General features: G+C 39.9%; 1 protein-coding gene across 2 annotated transcripts in view; it reads right to left on the reverse strand.

Annotated features, from left to right (window-relative positions):
* Positions 1–19,479, reverse strand: part of KIAA0895 (KIAA0895 ortholog) — a 28,033-nt gene extending 8,554 nt beyond the window's left edge. For both annotated transcript variants that reach the window (XM_032988893.2, XM_032988892.2), the window contains exons 1-4: positions 19,322–19,479; positions 11,743–12,425; positions 2,296–2,439; positions 19–151 (exon numbers count right to left, since the gene is read on the reverse strand). In XM_032988893.2, coding sequence (XP_032844784.1) covers positions 19–151; positions 2,296–2,439; positions 11,743–12,425; positions 19,322–19,346 — 985 coding nt within the window. In that variant the 5' untranslated portion in view covers positions 19,347–19,479. The remainder of the gene's footprint in view (positions 1–18; positions 152–2,295; positions 2,440–11,742; positions 12,426–19,321) is intronic.
* Positions 19,480–26,487: the final 7,008 nt, after the last annotated feature.

The following is a 26,487-nucleotide window of genomic DNA, read 5'->3' on the forward strand; positions in this document are numbered from 1 at the left end:
CTGATGTCATGCTCATACCAATTTCATGTCTCAGCATCCCTTCCAGCCAGTGCTCTCGCGCAGTGGAGATATTGATAGTGAGAGTGGGGCGGCCATTCACCACTGTCATTGAGGCTCGAGATAGCAGGTCCTCCGTGAGATGGACCACAATCTGAAGATGAGAGAGTTCAGGTAGCAAAGAGCTCTCTTCTCGCTCTTGTTCCTGCTTTTTTCCTTTGGCCCTTCCATTATTTCATTTCTCTTTGGACCCTTGCCTTTCACAACTCGTCCTTGCTGCCAGCAATCATCTATGAGAGACGCTTCTGACTCCACTCAGCTATCCTAGTCACCTGTGCTGCTGACAAAACCTCAGACCTTAGTGAGACTTAGCACCAGGGTTAAGATAGACAGACACAAGACTGCAAAATTTAATACAGAAACACTGACATGATTCGGGCAGTGGGGAACAATCACATGCAGAGCAAATTAGAGAAAATTCAATTTTTTGGACTGTGTCTAATTAGTTCGGTTTTACTGAGAACTGAAAAATATTAGATAAGCACACACAAATTGTCTAGGTATCTATATACTTAACTGTCTGAAACCTTTTCAGTTGCAATTCTAAAGCCACAGGCATGAGAGAGGGAAGCACTGTGTACTTTGTTTCCTGATACATGATGCAGACTTGAAATATTATTAAAATACTGGTATGGTTTTATTTTGTTTTATACAGGAATGTAGTTCTTTTTTTCCTGTTTTCTCTTGCAAAATTGGTAATCAAAACAAAAACTGCCAGAGGAGGAAATGAATGCACATGGATATGTTTTGTTATTTGAATTTAAGAAGACATTTTAAACAAATGACTTGGAGGGAGAAGGGAAACACTTTGTTAAAGACTGAGCACTTCTCCCTCTTCACGTAACACCTAAAGAAACAGTACTGCTCAGAAGAGTACAAAGGAGAGTACCTACAAGACAGAGAATTTTTTTTCATGTCAAAGTTAACAAAAAAGGACCCAGGTATCAAAGGCATTAACATGACACTTCCCTGTTCTCAAAACCCACCATTCAGTTTAAAGTACAATGGCAAACAATCAGTCCCATAAGACTCGTATTTAACATGCAGGAAAGGTAAATCCCAAAGCCTTCAGATTTTAAGCACAGATACCACTTGGCTGTATTAAAATCTCCTCAACTGGAGTGAGTATTTTCATAGTATTTTAGATGATACTATACATGATGTATTAACCCTATTTTTGCAGAAAAAGTAAAGCATTTCTTTAAGGAGGATATGGGATGTTTGATGAGGGTGGAGGATCCTGCTTCCATGAAGACAAACCAAGAATGAACACAAAGGGAGATAAAAGCACCGCAAAGACCAAAAATACATTTTTTTTTTTGCTTGTTCTAAACTGTAGTTTTACAACCTCACTCTTAGAAACACAGGTTAAGTCTGGTATCAGTGTCAAATTACAGTCTCCCAAAATGGTGTGATGAGTTTAATTGTTTTTCCTAATAATATTGTTTAGTAATTAAACCTGGTTTCTGGGAAAACAATTTTTGTCTCTTGATCTCCCATTCCAGACTCCTCTTGCTCACTGCCAATGATCTCATCCAAATCTTGGACTGTGTCAGCTGGTGTTTTCATTTGTAATAATTCTCTTTTTACACATTCAATTTATCTGACTCTTCCAAGCAATTCTGTGTAACTCAGTCAAGTGGGCTTTTAAAATCCTGAATACAGGAAGTAAATTTTTTGCACAGAGCTCTAAAAAATTAGATGGTTAAAGTCAGAAAAATCCAGCATTCAAACCAACTCAACAAGCCAACCTCTTTCAGACATTTTTATTCACTTATGTCACTTTCATTTGTGTTGCTTCTTATGAATCAGTCTCTTGGGCTGCTGCTTATTTTTCTTGGCCTTTTCTTAACTCTTTTCTTTAGTGTAAATAATTTGAAACAAGAGAACGGATGGCAGAACTGATGAATAAATGGAAATGTGCTAGTCTCCAAGTAGCTGAAAAAAGGAGGGAAGGAAGGGTGTCGTTCTTGGGTACTCCCATAAGAGGTGAATTTAAGAACAAGCATATATGAATCAGGAAACAGGCTCAGAGAGATGGCTGAAGCATTCACAGGGAATTTGCACCATTTCAATTGTTCAAATATTAGACCGGGCACAGCTATGAGAAAAATATAACGTAAGGAATGTTCGTGTAATTATGGAGGAAAGGCCTCCCAAATGGTCTCGCAGGTTCATCCATGTGTAATTTCTAACCTTTGCGTTAATGTTTCTTTCCTGATCCAGTGTATGACTTACCTCACCAAGACAGCCTTCCTTCACCATATATTTCCTGACGTGATTCCAGATGCGACTTTTGGTTAGCAAGCTGCCTCCAGTGGCCTGTTCAAATTTTTCATAGCTTCCATACTTCTGCAATGTCCGCTCCATGATGTTAATGGACTATAAAATACAAAAGCATATCAAATATGAATGCAGTAAGGCCCCTGTGTCAGACTGGCATGTGTATTCTTTCTCCTCCTCTCAATCTTTCTCTCTTTTTAAACAATCTTTCTTCTTTTTTTAACTCATTGGGCATCACTATCAAACTGTAGTCATACAGGCTGACACACTCTGTAATCAATTTATATCATCTTCAGACATACATTAATGCCAAAGTACTGAAATAATATTCTGATCAACTCATCCGGGACCCACATACATCATCATGACACAGATGACTATCAGTCTAGTGAAATAATACCCATTTTCTCTTGAATTTTGGGAATGTTGTAAAACCGCCTTGTAAATCAGACATAACAGGTCACAAGGACATTTGCAGTTTAAGTTGTCAGCATGTTTCTTTTTTTTATGGTTTTCCAAAGAATTTTACAAAGATCAACTATTACTGTCATCTCACTTCATTTCTTGGTATTTTCTAATTTAGGAATGCTGAACCATGATTAAGCAGATGTGTAACTCTAATTTTGACGATAATATTTCTACCAAAAATGTCTTCTTACGATGAAATCCTCTGTACCATGACTGTCTGTTTCAGAAAGGAGGAGAGAGAACAGGAATTTTATTCACAGAACTTTCACTCAAACCTTTCATTTAAATCCCAATACTTATTTATAACCCCCCAAAATGAAGGAGACATGTTTCATTAGACAAATAAAGTCACGTAAACAATTCTCTTGCATATTGCTGCTAGAAGGTGGCCCTTGTGGGTGGAAAGCAGAGCACAATGCCTATAACATGATCTGAACTCTGCATGTTGCAGATGTTACTGGTGAGGTGTGAAATGTTCATCCCCAATAATCTACTTCCCAACATGTCATTTCACACCCTTAAAAGAAAATGTGGTATAGAATAACTTCTTGCCCAGCTACAGGGAACAGCTTTTTTCATAGATATAATAGAAGTTCCCAAGAATCTCATAGAGAAAATAGTATTACTGACATTACCTTAAAAAAATTAATGTTCTTGCTAAGAAAATACCACTAATGACAAAGGTGGAAATCTTGCAGACTGAATCTCTTTTTACACTGTACACCTATGTCCACGCATGAAGCTGCTAACACTTGTTTCCAGCCATGTAATTCTGACATTGCCAGACGTTTTCGTCCATGAAAATAGGATTCATTTTGTATCTCACAGCCACTAACAATACTGTTCTAATTTTTTTTCAAGTTGAAACCAAGCAACCTTGAGTAATTGCTAATGAAAGCCATAGAGGATACACCCTCATCTGGTGCAAACTGGGTAGCTCTGGCATCATTTTGCTGACCTGCTGCTGTAGGTATTTGACAGAGGTTCAGTGCTGTTATTTTCACTGTTACTCCCATTAACTTATTGCACAGAAATATGAGTAAGGACAACTATACATCTGTACTGGTGACCTACAAGGTACATGGGACTTTGGTTCCCAGTAACTTCCCTACACATTAGGTCTTGTACAAATGCATAGGTGTGGCAGGGCCTAAAAGATTATAGAAAGAGATTAAAGAGGTCTATGTCAGTAAATAATAATTTTTTCTTGTGTTGATCAGATAAATGAAGCAAGGTTTGTGTCTAACTAGTAAAAGAAGGAATACATGAACCCTTCACGCAAGGCCTAATGTTTCTGGAGACTAATGACAATTGCTTCTAGCAAAATTTAGGATCAAGGACTAGATGTAGAGAACAAATCAGAGCAAAATCTAGTTCTTTTTTAATAGCTTGTATATTTTCCCAAAGGATTTTTCCTTTTTTTTTTTTTTTTTTTTTTAAATTACATAGGAATTTTTAACATTTTCTGTTTTGGAAGTTTTTCGGTGTCTGCAAATGCTGTGAGGCATTTTCCTGCCTTACACAAAATCCTTGGTTAAAGAAGCAACCCAAAAATTCCTGCCCCCTGTCCCAGGAAGTTTATTCTTAGTCAGCAGCCTGAGTAATTAATGATAACAGTTCTTCAGTTTGCTTTGCAAGGTGCCAAATCCTTAAGGTATTTATGTTACCTACTAGCTGTTTGGTGTATCTAGTTTCTCTGAATAATTAACTTTATTTGCTTACTCTGAAAGAAATTGTCCCTGAATTAATCTTCTGGCATTAAATTTGTCTTCACAACTTGCTGATATTAAATTTCAATTAAGTCTGTTGGATTAAACACAGCAAGTACCCACTCAAATTCTTGGACACTTAATTTCCTTTGAATGTGCACCAGTGATTTCCATTCCTAAAGAGACTTGCTGCCCAGCAGCACCACGTTTTGTCTGCTGAACCTCTTCCTTTTCTCCCCATCACTTCCTGTGGCTAATTTGATCTCTCATTAATAAATTCTGGGGAAAAAAAAAAGCATTACAATTAATAGAACTTTATAAAAATCACAGTGAGATGAAGAATTAAGATGCAATAGAGCTTGTCAGAGAACCACAGTCCCTGGGGTAGCTATGCTACAGAGTGTTGCCCGAACCCTCACTCCCCAGGATATGTTCTATATCTGGCTGTACAGAACGGTAATTCCCCTCAGAAGTTTTCAATAATGTGATTTAAAACACAATAGATACTGTGAGTGGAAATGTTGGGCTTTACATTCTCTGAAAGTTATTTACTGCAGGAGCTGATGCAGGAATAGATATTATTTTCAAAAGCCACCAGGATTTGGTCCTTTCCTTTTAAGGGTTTTTAAGCCATCTTTCAGAAATTATCCAGCACTCAGGCTACATCTCTCTACTAGTAAATCAAACAAGGCAGGATATTGGCTCAAGTGCTGGAGGAGGGCGGGGGCTCCATCCATTGAACTGAATGCTTCGTAGGCCCCCAGGCATGGTGTTGCCTTAGGTGAACCAGCACTCCTCGCTCAGGCAACACCTGGCCATTGCCAAAGGATTGTGTAGCTGTTGGGTTCCCAACCGAAATGGGAACAAGGTCACTACATTTTGATGCCTATCCTGCCTCTCAGCAAACCAAATATCAGGCCCAGTTCAGTTTCATATCGAACAATGCGAAAAAGCTTTTCCAACAATGTGATGGCAAAGCCTTTGGATGGAGAAGAACAGGTGAGTGAGATTCACAGACTGAAGGAAGCCAACAGAGGTAGCAAAAGATAAGAAGTAGGCTTAAAGAATAGGAAAGATACTTCACGTACTTTTTGAAAAGTGTAGGATAAATCTAGAGTGCTGGTGAAAGTCGAGTAGGAGTGGATGAGAGCAGGTCTGATGAAGCAGAGGACTGCCAAAACCATATGAGAGCAAGGGGGCAGTTTCTTCTCAACATGCAAGCTCATAAAAATAAGGGTGTTTGAGAATGGCCTGTAAACTTCATTAACCAGTTCTGTTTTGACGCAGTTCATAAAGACATTACTGCTACGAGATGTCACCTTATGTAGGTTTATTTGGTGGTGTGACCCCAGAGGATTCTCCTACCTTAGTAGGAGTGCAGGTATTTTCTAAAACCACTTCATCACAACAAACAGTGAGAAAATGAGCACTGGACACACATTAAACTTCCTGCTTGGCCATCTGTAACAGCAAACTCCCTGGAGCTGGGACCTACATGTGCCACAGGATGCCACGTGAGTTTGGGAGTCAGGAGGCCCAAGTTCTAGCTCCTCCTGCTTGGCTGCAGGCACCCTTCTGAACTCTTCTTAGGCTGTTTAAGGCTTTTCTGAAAATGCTGTGAGACACCTACCAGAACAATATGAAGAGCAGGTTTTCAGAGATACATCCCCCTGAAGAAGCACAGACCCATTCTGGCCCCTCCTTCAACCCAGTCCACGGTTTGGAGCTTCAAGAGAGGAAGGGTGGGATACTGAAGGGTGCTTCTGCTACTGTATGTGGCATGCTGAGCAACCTATATACTGGCAGTTCAGCCACCTCCAAATAGATACTGCAAGTTTGAACCCATGCATATTGAGAAAGTCACTAAGCCTAAGCCTCCTCATTGCTGAACACATAATCTCTTGGTTAGGAAATTACTAAGGATGCTCACCACCATCACTTTCTCCCTCAACCCCGTTTCAAGCAAAACAGAAGAAGTCCTGATCGTTCTTTCGAAGTGGGTGGGTGTGACTCTGGAAGCACTGAAACTACAGGGAGAGCCATCACACACGCACCTTGCCACCAGCACTCTGGGGAGTGGCAGATGGCCCCAGCACCGAGATGGGCCTCATCCCCAGTGATGCTGCTGGTTTTGACACTTCTTGCCACAACCACCCCAGCTGGTGGTAGTTCCGGAGGGGAAAGGGCTTGGGATATTTTTGGATCCCAGGCACTGAATACAACACAGAGCATCTCACTTGGTGTTTTGCACCCATCTCTGAGGTGAGATGACTCAAAGTCGGGTGTTGCAAGAACTTGCTGGGAAAGGGGAAAATCCAGACCAGCATGACAGCTCTTGCCTATTTCAGAATCCAACTGTGAGCTTATTTTCCAGCCTCTGGGCCAACAGAAAGCAAGGTACTGATATTGCCACAGTTCCTGAGGCCAAACTGTAAACTCTTCAGCAACAGGTAAAAAAAAGGAAGAAAAGAAGGACTTTGTGGCTTTACCATGTTACTAGTTAGGAGAACTAATTCCTGTTCTTTTCATTACTATCTAGAAGATCTGGTTTAATCCCTCTTACCACTACTGAAGAGTGCCAAAAGAAGCAGTGGTCCTAAGACCCCTTGCACAGCAAACTCCGGTGATGTTCAAGCAAGTAATGACACAGAAGTGAGACTAATTAGACTAACTAAGCAACACTAACAAGAGTGAGACAAGGCTCTAATTGACAGGTTCAGGTTGTGATGGTGTTGGCTTTTTTAAACAAATTATTTACAGAGAAGTAGGTCTCTGAATCCCAAGTCACCCATGTGCAGCAACACAGCTTAGTTACTTTAGAGTTACTGTTAAATACATGTACTGCTAAGATATCCTCATGAAATGTTTGAGGCAACCAAGTTAAAAAACAGGCTCCATCAGTCCCCTGTGTTCAGGCAGCTCATCCCACATTCAGAAGCAGCCCTGCTACAAAAGGGTTGCAGTCTCTGTTGCAAATTGTGAGACAGACAGGGCTTGCAGGCACCATCACCTTCTGCCCTGCGTAGCTTATATGCTGGGAGGGAGAGGTTCCCAGGTGCATCTTTAGGCAACACTAAGATGTACCAGATGGAACGTGTTAGTCCAATTGACAGCCATAACATGGTGGCCGCCCTTCTTTTTGGGTGAAGTGGGAAGGAGGGAGAGAGGTAAGAGCAGATTTTTGAGGCTAGGCTGCAGTATTTTATTCAGTGTTTACAGTGGCATTTCTTTTGCATGCTTGCTCTCAGGGTGATAAAGAGCATGTTTAAGTAATTTAGAGCTGGTAGAAATATTTGTAATGAAAAACCTTTCAAATACTTCGTAAGGCATTAAAAAATTAGTACTGGCTAGGTTTTTGTATGAGACTGTCCTGAATTAAACTGATGTTCCTACTGTAGCATCACCAGAAGCGATCTACAGTCTCTTCTAGTGAAAGAGAGAAGTTCGTGTAGGCCCCTGAGAACTCATGCTACTCGGATAGCCTGATATGCTTTGTGTTATAGATTAACACACTTTATCTATAAATCTTAGTTTAGGAGGGTATTTGTTACTAGTGGAGAATGAGGTGTTTTACAATTAAGTGCTTTTCATAGCTAGTAACACATTCTTGAATCTTCAACATGCCTAAACCATGACATCATCTGTACTCTGCAAAGGATCACTCAATGTTGAATGCCATGTTGACTAGACCCCCAGCTCCACCTATTTTGCCAACATCTGATAAATTTTCTAATTGTAGGCTACTTGTAGTAATGACTTAAACAAACACTCGCAATGTGGCACAACTGGTTGACTTATTTATTAACTCAAAACTGCTATATTTTTATGACTACAAGGGAAAAGGATGTACAACTCACGGGGAGGATTACTCATTCAACAAAATGATGATTTAAAAAAAAATATGTATATAATGATAGACTTCCACTCTTCATCTACAATTCAAAGAAACAGGAGTTAACATACAGGTTACTTGACGTTGCAACTCCATCGCTGATTTTGGTTCAGCAAATTGCAACCGTTAAGTCATCCGCTTTGCAAATGTGGGGAACAAATACTTCTAGTTAAGTATTGCCACCTCTGTGCAAAAATAACAAACACTTTAAGTGTTAAGAAAACTTAAGAATGAAGAACAAATAGTATGAGCCAGGAGTGCTAATAAGAAAACATTCACAGCACTTAGAGCACACCCTTGCTGCACTGACCTTGAAACACAGCAGTAAGAGAAGTAATTTGTGTAATATTATATATGTTAATCAATGTGAAAAGCTGCAAGTCCACATACTATTTTTGACTCTCAAGTTCTCTTCCCTAAAGGCACATATTATGTGACTCATGAAAGAACCTTATTATGAAGAAAACAAGATAAAGTAGAAAGAGAGAAACAGAACAAAGCATGAGAAGAGAGACATTAAAAATATTATTTTCAAATGCATTAATAATTCAAAAAATGTTTAGTCTATGTCTGTGCAATGTCAATCAATAGAAGTGTTGGGCTGTGCCCAAGGTTTCAAATCTTTGATCTGAGGCATGGGGGTGAAGTGGGTGCTCACAAGCCTGTGCGTTCCCCATTGTAGCACTGCTGCATTAATGGTTTGCAAACGTGCAGTGTTCTTTGCCTATAAAAATAAATGGGGCAGGGTGTGATTCATGTTCCAGATATGTTGCAGTAACGCTACATTAACCAATTCCACAGACGTGCACAAAAGCAGAAAGGGCAATAAGAAAATACAATCTGTTTTAATGTCCTAACAGGCTATGCACAGCTGTGGATAAAAATATTTTTGAAATTATTAAAACTCCTCTAAAATTCTGAAATATCAGATTTTGAGCTCATTTCACTGAAGTATCCTGAAAGCCCCCTATAAAATCTGTAAGTTCTATCAGTAAAAAGCTGGTTTTACAGCTATATTAGTCAAACAAGAGCAAGCAAGTGTAAGTTGCTGCAAGCATCTTTTATAGAATGTAATAGGAATAATTCCATTTTGGTTCACAGAAAGCAAAGCCTCCTAAAATAAGTACAGCAACAAATGAAAGCCAAAAATGTTTAAAAAAAAAAAAAAAACCAAAACAAAATTGAATTTATCCGTGTCACAGGAAAAAGGATGACTACCAACAGTTGTGTCTTTGCTGCAGACCCAAATCTAGACACTGTAAGTACTTCTTTTGCAACTGAAGTCATCTTTCTTGAACTTAACACTTCCTATAAGATACCTACGTGTTTCTTCTGACAAGTAAAATCTTCATGGAAAAACAAAAATAGAACTGAGGAAAATCAAGTGATAATACAATATTTGCTGATTAAAATTTTGATTAATGTTGCTTTTTCTGGATAGTAAATTTGCATGAAATGAAATTCAAATTTGAGTGGAGATGAAAACTTCTAAAGCTAGGTGTAGATCAAAAAGAGACAGTGCCACCTGCTGGGCTTGGAGCTGTGTTAAAGCTGCTTTTTTAGTCATTTATATGAAGTGCAAGGCGTTGTTCAGTATTTTTAGGAGCTGAACTTTGAAGAAATGTTTTTCTTGCTAAGAACTTCTGTAATTGAAACTAAATCTTACAAAACAATTTACATCCTCCTTGGTAAGTTTCAGAAATATCATATTTCATTGAATATTAAATCCTTCACAGCTTTTCAAAAAGTTGTTACAAAGCCTTTATTTTCCCATGTTTTTTATGTAAAGGGAAAAAGGTAGAGTTGGAAATCAGAATTATACTGAGGAATCATTCATTATTAAAATATTTATTATTTAGGCATGAGTTTTTTTAATTAAAAGAAGGGTAAATCAGTGACAGGCCAGCTCCATAAATTCATCATGCATAAAATAATTTTCAAGGCTCTGCTACCTCATACATCTTTGTATTAAATTCTGTTTGGCAAATTAGTTGTTATTGATTTGCTGTAATCTATGATTAATGTTGCTAATATTGCTATAAAAATGCAAGGAAAACTTGCTAGAAAGCTGTAGTCAAGGAGTAGTTTTATTTGGTGTCAGTATGATTTAGTTAGTTGTTTGAAGTATGGAACCTGACTTTAGGAAATGAACAACTGTTCTCTGTCCTCATAAAGAAAATAAATTCTTCATGAGAATCCAGCTGCTGAGTTTTTAAAATATACAGATATTTTTAATGTGAAAATGCAAGTCCAAGCCTTACAATATAATGACATAATGGGTAATAGCACCTACGTTCATTCTTGGATTTGGAGGGAAAAAAAAAAAAATAAAAGTCAGACTCTTCACAAGTCAAGGGTCAATTATTAGAATCCATGGTACTTTAATTCTTGTACCCTTTTCATCAGGAATTTTGTGGGGTTTTAAGTGAAATATTTGTATCACTAAGAAATGAAACTCATGAAATGGCAGGATTTCTTCCCACATAACCCTTGAAACATGAGATTCACTATTTAGAAAAGCTTGTCAGACTTAAATAAGATCTTTCTAAACAATTTTAAAATAGCAAAAGTGGGAAGAGGACTGGTTCTGTTATTGTATAGATAAGCACTGGTTTTTTGTCACTTTGGTCAAAGTTGAAAGCAAGGTTTTCACTGTTCTTGTTGGGTTTTGGGTTTTTTTCTAACTCAAAGACAGGCAGGAAACCAGAATAGTTACAGAGAATGGGAATGGTTGTAGCCATGTTACCAGTGTGGCTGCATATTATGAAAAAAAAAAGGGGGGGGGTATCTTTTTAAATTTTACCTCCCTCTGGAATGGAATTTGTCTGCTGTTTGATTGAGTCTAATGTATATGCAAATATCCTTTCGAAGTTGATTGAAACAAGGAACATCAACATATGTTTATCCAATAACCATGACCTCAAATAATTGCTATCCCCTCCCAATTCCTGTGTCACCAAGAGCATTGGCAGGATTGCTACACTGCTTTTTTCTTCTATTAAAGCTTATTTAGGCAGTGTATTTTTCCTGTATTGGACTCTGGTTAAATGCCTAAAAAGCTTTCTTGCCTTAAATTATGTTTCATATAAACCCACTTATAAGAAACTGTGCCTTTATCCTATAGAATCCTGTAAGTATTAGAAAGGCTTTCATTTTTCAATTAAAAATATTTTCTTTCAGTTCCACTATTGTATTCTCAGCTTTCATGAATTTTTCAAGCAGTAGGGAAGGATGATAAGGAGAAACAACTTGCTACAAACAGAGCCAGATACCCACCTTATTAGGTGTAGGAAAAAATAATCAGTGGAAAAGGATGGAAAAAAGTAACCATACCTGCTTAAGAAATCTGTCAGATGCATGGCTATGCTTAGCTAACACGTTTGGCAGAGCAGGGTTTGCATATTCAAATTGAGGATTGTATGTGAAATCTGACTTGAAGAACTTCATTTTCTCTTTCTCCACATTGGAAGGCTTGATTGCAGTCAGTAGACAGAGTTTTTGGCCAGAGACATCACCTTCTTTTCCATGGCTTTTTGAGGACTGGGATTGCTTTGGCTTTGTTAGACTAAAATGCCTCTTAGTTCTACTTCTGGGTCGAGATGGTAGTCCTATGCCACTCCCTGCAACCGAAATACCGCTTGTAAACTTCATGCTGGTAGACACTGGGCCAGTGACGATGATGGAAGGCTGTCTGTTCGTGCAGTACCATCCACTGCTGAGCAAGGGTAGTGAGACTTTGATTTTGCGGTGCTCATTGCTTCGCGAGGTGGTAGAACACTTTGTAGTTTTTCTGTGTTTCTTGTGGTGAGCAGATGACTGCTTTTGAGTGTGGTGTTTTTTCTCCTCTTTACTCTGCAGGAGGACATTGTAGCTACTGGTTCCCGTTGTGAAAATGTCCTTAAGGATCCCAGAAGGTGGGTGCTGGAGGCTGTCTTCATTATTAACGTTCAGCTTATGTTCCTCTGGACTCAGAATTGACTTCTTAGAAAGCTCTGTCTGAGGCCAGTGAAGTTTTTCTGCAATGAGAGGGGGAAGGAAAAAAAAAAAGCTGAGGACAAATTTGCTTGTTTCACACAGCAATGCTGATCTTAAGGACTCAAAACTGCAACATAAGTGAAATGCAAAACTTGTCTTAACTGCAGTCACATCAAGTTAATCTTGACTTCTAGACATATGGGAGAATCGTATGTGTATATTAATTTCAAACAATAATACTGGGACTTGTAAGATCCAGCTAAACTAGCACTTTATGCTTGCGTCTCCATGCGTGAGTGCACTGTTTGCAGCTGAAGTAACTTGTTTAAAACAAGACTCTGTGCATGACTTGATGAATCTTTACTCTTACATTAACAAATTTTTAGTTTTGAGCAAAATCTGATTGATCTTTATCATTCAATGAAGGCTTTCTGTATGGATAAAGAAAATCTTTAAAAATAGGAAACTGTATAGGAGTATGTAAGCAGTATTTACAGCAAAGTCCCACAGGGATCTGTGCTGTGATATAAGCAGTCTGGTGTGGTCTCATCTGCAAAATCTGATTCACAGAATTTACTCTCAGAAAGGATGAGAACATCAGAAGGGGCCAGCCACTATCAACAAGTTACGACACCATACGAATAGTAACATAAGTTTAAAAGACTTCAGTTTCACATATTCCTTCTTAATACAGACAGTAAGATATATTTAAAGAGGAGAGAGAAGAGAGATCAGCTAGCTACAGATACACCCCTGAGAATCCTCCAGATACACCCCTGAGAATCCTCCAGATGACGCTGTCATCTATTCAGAGTTGTTCTACAATAACAGCTCGCATTAAGGGAACACTTGAGAAGAAACATTGTAAACTAAACCAAATGCAAGAAGTGAGTAAGCTTCCTTTAATGAATGAAAGCTCCGTTCTTGCTCTGACTCCTTACATAGTCTTCAGGGGAGAAAGGTCCCTGGAAAAGTCTCCAAGGATTAAAACTGTATTTAATATCTGTGCTGGCTTGTTAGAGAGAATTGACCTCTCTACACTGGTTCTAACCTAGGTGAGTTGAAAGCAAGGGCACAAATGAAGCCTGCCTCAGAAAAATGCTTCCTACTTCTGCACCTAAGATGAAAGGATTCACAGAACAGGAGATACAGCTGGAGCTTGATTAAAGCCAGCAAAAGGGATTTGGGCTTCAGCCCACAGTTATACATAGATGAGCTGTGATTACATACAGTAATTATACTTTGAATGGAACATTAGCAAGAGATCATTAAATGCCTCCAAGGGGAAAAAAATTTGTAGTTTAATTTCCACTTTATTTTCACAGTAAAATTAGGTTTTGCTCCCAACACAAGCACCATGACAATGTATTTTATGCTGTTGGACCTCTATCAGTTCCATGTCAATCTGTGTTCCTCGTTTCTCCTGAAGATGCTGTTCTAAAAAGCAAAAAGACAGAGGTCCTATCTGCATGAATGTATAATTGGAAATCTGCAGCCTGGGTGTTTCCTCCACTGGACAGGGAGAGATATAAGCATTAGATTATTTTCTTCCTCTAAAGCATGTGTATCTTATGGAAGCTTGGGTTTGTTTCACAGTAAGTTTGTGAATCCTCTTTCTATGCTTGGCACAGGAACGTGCTCCTTGGCATTCCTGTTCAAATTCAGTCAGATCATTCTCCTCACATATGTGACAACCTGCCTACATGGCTTATCTTGCTTTACCATGAGCTGTCATGGTGAGAAACCACAGTTCCCATCACAAGGAAAACAACATCAAAACAACTACTATAAAATGAGATGCATTTTCTAGACAACAGAACAGGATGACTGCATTCATGTACTTCTTGGCAAGTATTTGAAATTCACTTCAGGCCTGTACCAGGTATTATAGTATGAGAATCCTTGCTTTTAAGAAGGTAAATAAAAAGCAAGGTTTCCAGAATGTCTGAATACAGAAATGTTACATTTCTGGGCACGTGAATTTGCTTGTGTAGACAAAATTGAAGTTGAAAATTACACAGCTACTTCTTAAAATACAAACAAGATAATAATGTTATGTTAATGGTGGTAACGCTTTGCCTTCTCTACTAATTGATTCTCAAAAGCCACAAAGAGCAGAGAAGCCTTAAATTGCTACTACACAGGGAATAATTTGAATTAATACCACACAAGTATCTAAGAATTGATAAATAGGAAAAAAAAAATGCAGAAACTCAAAATTACCTTAAAACCCCACTCCCAAGCTCTTGTGTTGACCCAGTACTGACAACTCAAGACAGTAAGCTTTCACAGCTAAGTAGAACAGTTGGCCAGTAATAAATGCATTTGTATCTAGACAACTTCTGAACATCACAAGTTGGAATTCTCCTGCAATTGACACAAATGATGGTCAAGCACTGAACATGCACTGGCAGGTTTCACATGCACGTGGTTGATATCAAAAATAGTTGTCCCCAATTCTGTGGTTACTTCATATGTGCAATCTTGTAGCAAAGTAATTTTTCAGCTGCCAAACTAAGTGTGGTGGTCCTTAATTTTCTTCCGACTAAAGAAGGATACTGTTTTATGCATATTTGTGCTGGAAACCTATAATCAACAGATAATCCAGCAGATTTGAAAGACGATACTAGGTAACACTGCAGTTTTCACAGAAGCCATTTAACTGCCATTCTGAATTTTTGGATTGGTCCTGTGAACATTATTTTACAAAATAAACTAGAAAATAATATTTGAGAAAGTGTCAAAATGATGTTGCAAACCACCAAATTTTAAAGTCCTTTCTCCAGGACATTGGTTTAATCTGTAATAGTTATCATTTCAAACTCACATCTGTCAGACAACATCAACCAAACTAAAAATACACTGTCTTCTAGCCAACTCGACTTACTAAACTGTATCCAAGAGTTTCCAAGGACTAGCAATGCCTGGTGACTGAAACAAAGGTCTAGTATTCTGCATATAAAACCAATTCACCACAGAGCCTGTGTTCTGAAAATGTGCTTCAGTGTTTTAGAAATTACCAAGATGATATACTTCTATAAAGCAGTCAGTCAGAGAATGGATTATCAAACCACTGTAATTACACAGGTTGGCTAGCAGTCATCTCCAGCTTTTAGACTCTGAATACCATAGGACAGTTGTCAACAGATTACTTCTAAAAGGTCTGAAAAAGGCAAATAGAAAATCATCATATTATGGCAAAACCCCATCCCGCATATCACACTACATATCATACAGGTTTTATCCTTTGTATCTCACCCACATGTTACATGTGTTCTGAGAAGTACAAATCTGAGTTTCCTGACTTTATATATTTCAGGTTTTGCAGCAGAGAACTGTGAAAGAACATATGCCCAAGTCTCCAGTTACCTTTGAGAACCTCCCCAAAAATGTGTAATTTATGTACAAAGATTCTCTTCATTGTTCTCGCTTCCACTCAGTCACAGAGCCCCAAGTTCTTCAACAATTAAAAAACCCCACAACAAAACTGGCATAGTCTCTCCCAAAAAGATTTCCCACCATGTTTACTTCCACTTGATTATATTTTATTCCTCTCTGCAACAACACAGTTATAGAAGCATAGGTCCTAGAGATACTGGTGAATTACTAAATGAAACAATCTGCTGGATTTGGAGTGGAAGGTGATTATGTAGAAAGAAGTGAGGAGGAGGGGGCAGAAGAGCTGCCTGTCCCCATTTTGACATCATTACAGTACCAAAGGACAGAAACCCCTCCTTTTCAGTGAGAATTTGGTCTGTCTTAGGCCAAAGTAGAGCTCAGCCCTTCTTTGGAGCTGCGGTGTTTGGTTTTTGCTACCCCATTAGGTGGATTAGCAGGGCAGCCAGCCAGCCAGAGGCAACTCCCCCTGTGCGTCTAAAGGATCTCACACGAGAGAAGGTTGTGCCCTAGCAAAAATCCCATCATTTTCAAGATATCTGCTGGAATTGGCAGTATTGGACTTACTCCATCCTGCAGATAAAAATGTACCATGCATCATAAAACAACACAAAATACCACCGGCTTGGTTTTGCCAACAGGGGTTTTACACCTGTGTAACTTCATTTATATGCATGTAGCTATTCCAGTGTCACAGCAGTACTGGGAAAGGGATGTACTCCAAAACTGCTAATGGAACATATGTGGGAACCACAAAACTCATTATAATTCTGGATTAATGGGATACTCTCCATGTCTAAGTTGCAGCCCAGTCACTAGCTTTGAATCTTGCAGCATCGCAGACACTGGCTAATCTTGTCATAGGTTTTTCATTAGGAAAAATATGTTAGATTTTATGTTATATTCAGGAGCTAGGTTATATTATTGGCTTCCATCCTTTAGAAAATGATGAACTGAGCTAATCTTTTATTACGTTAATAATACATGCGGTAAAATCCCAACATAAGAATTTTTCCAGACTTTGGAGAGTGTTGTAGAAAAATTTTCCTCTAGGCTACTGGGTAGCTGCTATCTGAGCTGTTTCTTAAATACCTGTTCCATAGGTGGAATGAGGTAAATAATGATAGATATTCATGAACGCAGATCTCTCTCTGTCCAGCTACCCTTGCTCTAAAGAAGGTAGAGAGCTCCTGTGGTTTTCAAGCAGCTGTCACTCAAGTTGTATACACCTAATGGACAAATAATTTCCAAACTGCAGGTGTGATTCGTGAGGTGCTTAGCAAAGATGTTCTTGGAGCAGTTCCTCCTATTCTAGGAATGTATTGATCTGAGCTGCTGCTTTTGGTTTTCAGTTCAGCATTACCAACTCAGAATACACTTCAATTTCTTTTTGTTCAAAATCAGAAACGAATAGCTTGATTTTTCAAATTTATAGAAATGCAAATAATGTGATTTATCTACAAGTAATAAGAAAATAGTGACATTTGAAACTGAAAGATGAGAAGAAAATATGTGGATGTGACAAGTAAGATTGCTGCTTTGATACATTCTGCAAATGTACAATTACATTACAAAGAAATTTTTTATCTTCAATAATCAGGTAATGTGAATAGATGAACAGCTATTTGTAGTTTGTAAGCTCTAGACTAAGGTTTGTGGCTGTAGAAAGAATATTCTGCAACAAACAGGTAATGGAGAGTGTTATATGTGAATCTGTAATGTTCCACTGCCTCTCAAATACTACAGGCTTATGTTTGTGGTGTTACAGAATCTGACCAGAATCCTGTAGTATATTTCCTCATCACTATAAACACCTTTAAGGTTTACAAACACTCAAGTTCTGAAGTGTCAGATCACTTGAACTAAACAGCACTAGAAGCTCTGTTTCTGAAAATGATTTTGCTATAGAATTAGTCAGTGAGCCCCTGTAAAAAAACTGATGCTGAGATATCTTTTATTTTCACAGCAAGTTAGCTATTAACCAGAGCCCATATGATGTTGGGAACTTTGACATTTAACCTAAGAAATTTTTTTCCCCAAAAATATCTACATATTTGCTTTCCTCCTATATCAGCATCTCTGTCATTCAACTTTAATTCTGAGCTCCAAGACCAAGGGCAAGTTTCAACTATGAGCCAACTTGCATGGTCCATTCATTAATTGTCAGTGTTTGTAAATAAATCTGAAATAGACACCACTTTCAGGATTCATTGGCATGATTTTAGGCTGTGCGGTTTTTTATCTTTAAAATTGCAAACATATTGACAAATGTACTTTCTGACTTAAAAAAGTCTAAACTGACTTGCAAGCAGTTTCTTGCATACATATTTCTATACTGAAATATGACATGATGTAATAAACTCCAAATTCAGATTCTTCAAATTAAATTATATAGCACAGTAATAATCAGTAAAAGACTTGGCCCTAATGAAATCAAGTAACAAACTCCCATTCAATAGGTTCAGGATATAATCACAAAACTGAATTATGGTCAGATCCACACAGGATGAAACTTCGATCTAAGCAGATCTCTAGCTTGCTCTACTGCAGCACAGGTGTGCTCAGGAATATGTGATGGAGGGGTATGGACCCAAAATAACTATCTTTCCCTTTAAGAAATATTAAAGGATTAAGATGACAGTTCTGTTGTACATTTCTAGGGATGCTCCTTCTGATTCCATGAACTTTTTCTTCTCCCACTACCAGAAGTAACACCCTACTCCTAACCATGCACATGTGGAACGGCATATAACATACGGAGAGAAGGAACAGCTGTAAGAAATCTGAATTATGATTGTAACAGGGGGACACTAACACATCTCCACCAGATCTGTTCTTGATGGATTTCCCCATGACAAAGTATCATTGACCTGAAGGAGCTGAAGCAATGATAGACGAAATGATGTCAAATTTAAACAGGGAGAACATCTGAATGGAGAATTTGTTTTGAAGCAGAGACTGTATTGTAGGCTTTTGTGCATATCACATATATGCAGAACCGAAGAGTTTTGTGTGGTGGCAAATACTTTTTCATATTACCGTTATACAGTTGCAATACAGGGTTTTATATACACGAGAAAGATTTGTTAACTTCTCTGAAAACAGGGCAAAGAGGAGAGCCGGAGAGTGAAAGACACCAGATGCAATTAGTAATAGTTCAATCAGGTGTCGCCTCCAGACGCCCCAGTGTCCCTGGGAAGGGGCCGGGCCCGCAGGTAACACACTCACCCCCCTCTTCACCCACGGGACTCCCGCTTCGCCGTCTTCCCTCAAGACACGCAGGTGAGAAGCACCTTTCCCCCATCCCCACGCCGCAGGTACGCTCACGGAGACCCCTCGGCGCCTCCTCGGGTGGTTTTGGGTTTTGTTTTTGGGTTTTTTTTTTTTGTTTTTTTTTTTTTTTTCCCCCCTCTCCCCGCGGTCCGGGCGCTGAGGCGAACGCGGCCCCACCTCGCCCCTCCTCCCGCCGCCACAAGCCCCTCGCCAAGCCGGGAACGCCCCGGCGGCGCAGCGGGCGCCTGGCCCCACGGGCGGCACTCACCCGTGACGCGGATAGACTCCAGCATGGTGCTCGGTCCCCTCCCGGGCGGGGAGAAGGGAGGCGGCGAGCGGCGCCTCAGCGCAGCCGCCCCGGCCCCGTCACGGCCGAGGGAGCCCGGCCGGCCCCGGCCCGGTAGGCGGGAGTCGCGCGAGCAAAACGCCCGCCTGCATGGCCCTGAAGACTACAAGTCCCGGCAAGCCTTGCGCCGCCGCTGCGCCGGCGTGGCTGGGGCTGGGGGCGAGCTGCCTCCTGGGAGCTGTAGTGCAGGGAGCGGGGCGGGGGCCCTGGGGATGGGGGGTGGGCGCCCGGCTGCACCCAAAAAACGTGGGGAGAGAGCCCGCTTTACCACACGGGCGCCCAGCTGCGCCCAAAAACGTGAGGAGAGCCCGCTTTACCTCACGGGCGCCTAGCTGCACCCAAAAACGTGGGGAGAGAGCCCGCTTTACCACACCGGCACGACTTGGTGTGAGGTGGCGGCAGCCATGGCAGGAGTCTAGCAGGGCATAACTCGCACAGAGTCCAGCGACTCCGTCAGCTGTCATCCCTGCTGTGATTGATAATAATTGCTATGATTGATAATTATCTGCTGGGCCTAAGGCAGGCAGAGAAAGCGCTGCGTGGGGCAAGGATGCTCAGAAGGGTGTGTGCCAACCGGGAGAACACGACAAGGAGCTGTTGTCTCTTGCTAAAGGGAACAGAGGAATCACATCAAAGCAACAGTTTAGGGCAGTAACTGATTTTAGTAATCAGGCTTATCGTACATTGATAAGTAATAAATAGAACTTAAAACAGAAGATTGACTTTATATTGCGCCCTTCTGTTGCGTTACTTGTGCAATCTGTTGCTTTGTTTGTGAAACCTTGTACTCCTTGAAATGTAATCTGCGAGTTTTAAAATGCCTATTGAATATCAGATAGGAACCAGCTATTGTACTTTACCAATTACAGCTGTGTAACCAATTAATGGAGGCATGGCGTTGGAAGATTTTGTAATCTTCATGCAGATTTAAGGACATGACAGAAGTGAGATTACACAAGAATACATTTTAGCATGTTAATGTATTTACTTTTCTAAATGGTCAACACTTAACCGAGAAAGCAATTTAATTAACAGTGACTTAACAGCACAGTAGTGCTCAACATACATTATGTGAATGTAGTGATCTGCCAGGGAGAGGAGAGCTGGGAAGCTGTGTGCTGCTTTGGTTGAATGGCTTAAATGTCTGCCACCATCCCTCCCATCAATAAATTCATACCTGCAATGCACTGCACACAGAGATTCTCTCCATAACATTGTCCTATAAGGTTGTAAGATCTGGCTGTATCATCACATAGCAGGAATGGGAATTCCACCCATCACAGCTCATTGATACTTGTGAGAATCCCTTTCTGTGTCCTACCTGGAAAAATTTTACTGAACATCATGAGTCCTTCTCATAGACACTTGCATGTATGCAATCATACAACTGAGCGGACACAGATCAGATAGTTGTCTGCTTTCATAATCACTCTTCACAGGCAGGAATTAAAAAAAAAAAGAAAAAAGAGTTTAGAGCACATATTTTCATTTTATTTACTACTGCCTCACACACAAAGACAGGCACTGTTAAGACCAGCTAGGAAAAGACTGAGGTGTCATTTTTCTCAGTCTGCTAATGAACAGCTAGTGCTGAAACACACTTCTACCTAGCTGACAAATTCGGCGTCCCTTTTAACTTTAATTCTTTGAGGAACAGAGAAGATACAAGCTCTGTCAACATGTCTAAGTTTAACCTAAAATACCCTCTAAAGTACTTTGCTAACACTGTAGTATCTGGAACCTGCAGGCTTCTCTCCAAATCTCAAATTGCAGGAACTGAATAAACACTTCTAAATTTAGAGAGACAGAGCTATCACTAATCAGTTAGAGTCTGTTTCTGATACATGAAAATAACAGAAAAAAAAAACAGTGCATCATTTCAAACACTGCAAATAATAAGCACAGCAGATGAAGAAACAATAGATGGCTCCTAAAAGGTGCAGTCATTGTACAATTTTACCATAACTCCCCAATGGTTTTGCTGTGTAGACCCTAAATTATTCTCTTAGAGATGATACTTTATATATGCTTGGAAACCATAGCAATAAAATTGCTAACTCCGGCTTTTGATGTGTATTTTACACACATGTCCCCTCTCATTGCTCTCTCTGGTGAATGCCTCCTCTCCATGTTTCACATCTGCCTATTTCTCCCTGGTGTCGACAAATCCTTTTTCACTGAGCGCTTGGGCATTCAGTCACCCCTGAAACTGATGCCTCCATCTTACTTCTTCTTTTCCTGCTAGCTTCTTTCCTTTGCAGGGTGTCTTGAAGGTTTTGTTAGGTCATGCTAGCTCCTGGCTGTAGCAGGAGGATGCCAAAGGCAGTAGCAGAAGGCACAGAGGAAGGATGCTATAAGGCCACCTGCCCATTTTCTGCTTTGGCTCTGAGCAAGCTTTGTCACATTTGTTGATTAAAAGCATAACGTGAAAAGCTCAGTCAAGAAAAACATTACTAAGTATCTCAATATGACAAGAATGCTATATATATATATATATATATATATATATATATATATATATATATTTAATGTACCTCTGGCAGTTCTGACCGCAGAAGCATCTTAGCTTGCAAGTCTGCCCAGATGGGCAGTGGGAAAAAGATGAGATACTCTGTCATGAAAAAATTCCTGGAGGGTATCAGTGCAGCTGGCACGGATCTGATTGTAGTGAGGTGAGGGAACATGGGGACAAATGGTAATGTTTAGATGAGCCACACTGTGGAATACAGCTTAAATAATAGTTACACAATACAAATAGATCTATGTCTTGGTACCATATATCCATTGTTAGGAGAAAGAATTAAAGCTGGTGTACATCTTGTATTTCAGCTTTAACAGAACATTACTTCCAGAGATAATTCCAGATTTACCTGGTCATGCCTTCAGATATAATTTCATATTCACCCAGTCAAAAATACTGCAATGTCTTGCATGCAGAAGAGTATCTTTAAAGGAATATTAGCATCAATAACCTCTGCAACATGTACAGTATAGAAGAGCAGTGATACATTTTATTGATCTCTACATCTGACACTAGCTAACACTGCAAAATTCAAACACACACAGAGACACATATATAAATATGTATGTGTATATGTGCGTTTGGATTTTAAATAGGCATATACATATATATACACACACTTGTTGGTTTTATTTGGTTCCTCTACCATATTCACAACGGTATCTTTCTTCTGCTTCTCTGTGCTGACTATAAAGAATCCCTGAGGAACTAGGAAAGCTGAGAACAAGAGTCCTTAACTGCGTAATCTGGCACAGCTTCACAGCCATCAGCCATTGGAGTGGCAAGGTTAGCCTCCCCTCCCTGACTTAATGACTCTTAGCTGGCTGAATACTTTCTGACCAAACAGTTTCATTGACCAAGCGACTCCAGCTGACCATCCTTCCAGATACCTACTTTCTAGAAACTCCTTCTAAAATGTCTAACATTGCTATCTGATTCCAGCTGGGTCCTACATTTCTAGTATACAGCAAAGGCAGCCCATGCCTGTGGGAGCTGCTTACTCAGTCTTATTCAATGGGACTGCTATTTTAAGATGCATTGAAGAGCATAACTTGATACAGCTCCAGTATTCAGATTGATATATCCACTGTATTTGTTCCTGCTTTACACTAGGGAGGCTCAATACCATAAACTCAGCCTAACAAGGGAAAACAAAATCCAGGCAAACCTTGCAGTAAAGTCCAGAGAAGTGAAAGCAATGCAAGATCCTTGTGATATGAACCTACAAATGTAGCTGACTGTTGTCCATTATCATAGGGGGAAAAAAATCAGAGATGTCTATTGCACACTCACAAATTGTACAGAGGTGTCTATTGTACATTCACTTATACCTACTAAGAAAAAAGAGGCTTCTTTCCTATGGCAGAGAACAGGGTTATATACACCCATTAGCCACAGTAAAGCATGTACCTGCTTACAGTATGGACTGACGGACCAGTACACCCCTCTTGACCTTTCTTCCTCTAACTGTCTGCCCGTTTCTGCAGCAATGCCGTGGCACTACTGGGGTCCTTCTGAGAAAGGCAGGAGGTTGCCTTTGGCAGCGGCAGGCAGGAGTGGCAGGCAGCCCGAGCGCAGGCTGCCTGCCGAACCGCAAACACCGACGGCGGAGTCACGGACGCCTTGCTGTGGCAACGCAAATACCAGGTCAGGCAGCACAGGGCTAAGGACAATCTGCCACACCCCCTCATCCTCCCCCCCCCCCCCCCCCAAATGAGAATTTTTTTAATGTTCGTACTTTTGTCTTTGGGCCTTTTGAAGTCTGCCAACTCTTTTGTGGTGCTGGGATAATTTCAGTTGAAAAGCAAATGTTTTCATAGTAATGCATCACCCTTTTTGGATGATCAGGTGGGGGCTTCACCCGTTTCTTAACCAACCTGAGAAAAACACCGTGTTCCTCCCCCTATTGCCATTAATTTCCTTATCCCTTCCTCTTCCACACCACCTACCTGACCCCCTATTATTTGCTCGCCCAGGCTGTACAACAGACTTAGAGAATGAAAAGGGGATATCCAAGAAACACAAACACCATCTTAGCAGATTTTTACACGATGCAACTTGTATAGTAATAGGTATGACTAGATGGTGCTTTGGAGAAAGAGGCCTCGCCTGCATGCCGGGGACCCATCACACAGCTCACCTCAGTGGGCAGAGACCCAGCAGCTGGGGAAAAAGCGGCGATCTACTTCTTCATCAAAGTATTTCATTTCACAGAACATCCAGATCCTCTCACTTAGGACAGGATCAGTAGAGCAGAACGGGCTTTGCCTGGCCCGGAGAAGGTGGTTTTCTGGTAAGTCCCATTCTCAAGGAGAAGCACTGGACTCAATGAGGGGCACAGCCCAAGGTATAAGCCCGCTCTTTTTCTCTGTTTTCCAAGTACATGCCTGGTACTGCTACCTAGCATTACCTTGCAGGTTCCTTCATAGTTTGTGGGCTCAGATGGGACTATAAAACAGTTGTGATGATTTTATTTACTCCATGCTGAATAATCCCTTTCAAGCAATACCGGGGATGAATTCAGCTGATGGAAATAGTGTTCAAGCTTGGGAGAAGCATAAGCCAAGACAGAGTTCTTTTCTGGCTTTATTCAGCTCCATCTCATGTCTGGTTTTGGAGGTTTCCTGGGTACAAGTTTATCACAGTGTTATTATAGTCCCAGAGTTGGAGCTCCAGAGTCCCTGAGTGGGGGACAGTGCAGGGCACACACCATCTTGCCTTCATGCAGATCTGCCGAATTGAAAAGAGATTTTTGGATTAGACATCTAAGAAGACAAGTTGCCCATACCATGCCACCTACAAACCATTGTCAGGGAGCAGCAGCTCTCTTCATGGCCCAAGACCTCCACTATCTCCATGTGGGCTCTGACTCTAGGCTGCCAAAGAGCCCGCAGATGTTGAGAGACATTTTCAGGGCTCTGACAATCCTCACCACCACTGGAAGGATGAAGGAAGAATTATTTAAAATAACCTCTTGGCCATTTCCATTCTCTTTGCCTTCTTTCTTGCTTTATTGCAAGGTGAGGCAACCCTCCATCATATCAAACCCAGACATTGCATCAGATATTTCTGTCCCTCTCATTAACAATGAGCCATGATCTTATTTTCATATTCCTTTAGTTAATCTATTTTCCCTGTCATAATAGTTTTTTTAAGGAAAAGCAGACTGAAATATTAGAGATATTTACTCATGTCTAACACAGCCACAGTGTAGTTATATGTGTAGTTTCTACAGAAGCTAACGGTATTACCAGTGTCCCTCATGGGTATGTGTGTGGAAAATATCACCACCATTATGTTTCAATTGTGTTTATTCAAATTCCATGAGAATTTCTCCCTCTAAAACCAGCTTCTTCTCATTTCAGACATGCATTTTTTTCCAAATAGTGAAAAAGAGATTTCCAAAGCAAAACACTAAGCAGTGTAAAAATCCTGTTTAAGTAGCACCCTCTAGTGTAAACGTGCTACTACTTCAGGAAAGATTTCCTGTTACTGTATGGATTTTTTTCAGGGGAATGTCATGGAGAGTAAAGAGAAAAAAAAATACCATGAACTCATGTAAAACCCATTTCATATCCTTATATCTTTCCTTGTTTATAAAAGCTTATAGGCTATGCTTAACTTGGAGCATCTACCTTAGTTTTAAAAACTTTAAGGTAATTTTGTAGGTAACATTCTTGGCCTTCCTTGTGCATCATTTATGATTTAGTTTATGTGTGTCCTGTAGTTTCACTTATTTATTTAAAATATGAGAATAAGATGACAAGAACGAGGTCAGAAAATTATCACAGCATATCAAGTCTTCAAAAAAGGGAACTAGAGCTGATAGAACACTTTTTCTGGTGAAAAATGTTTTTTCAACAAGAATCTCCTAATTTTTCCATCTTTCAAAAAATTACTTCAAGAATATAAAATGTGATACAGTTTGGCTGGTGAAACTGCTGATGTGATCATGCAATTACTCTGTTTGCATTATGCTGCAGAGTTGCAAGCAAGTCTCAGGTACTTTAACTTCATGGTCTAAATTAATATAATGGCACTTAAGTGCTTTCAGGCCCTTTGCTTCACTTCAGAATTTTTATATTAGCAAATGGTACAGCTGTATTGTATTGATAAAGAAAGAAAAGTAGGTATTTTATAACTGGGACGCAAAGAAGGAAGTCTAATTCCCCTTCTCTTGTGTGTATCAGTTAGGAGACCTAACTGAAAACTTTCCATGATTTAGTGATACAAATGCAAGATTATACTAAGAAAACTGGGAACACAATAAATCGTTTCAGAGTGCATGACAGGCAAATGTTTCTTAACTCCCACTGCCTTGTAAAAATGCAGAGTTCAACTACCCAGAGATTTTTTCTGAAATTGAGTCTACTTGACAACTGTCTCATTGTTAACGAAATATGAGTATTGTCTCATTCCTTGTTTCACTGTTTTTCCATTTTAATATATTTTCCATCTTTTCCTCCTGTTTTGTTCTTCTTCCTTGTTATTTGACGTTCTCTACTCTTTTTTTTTATTCTTTCTTTCTCCCCATAATGCTTTTGCTTTTCCCTCCAGCTTCGATTTC

The sequence above is a fragment of the Tyto alba genome, unplaced genomic scaffold, assembly GCF_018691265.1.
Source record: "Tyto alba isolate M040663 unplaced genomic scaffold, T.alba_DEE_v4.0 Super-Scaffold_46, whole genome shotgun sequence".
Classification (NCBI taxonomy): domain Eukaryota; kingdom Metazoa; phylum Chordata; class Aves; order Strigiformes; family Tytonidae; genus Tyto; species Tyto alba.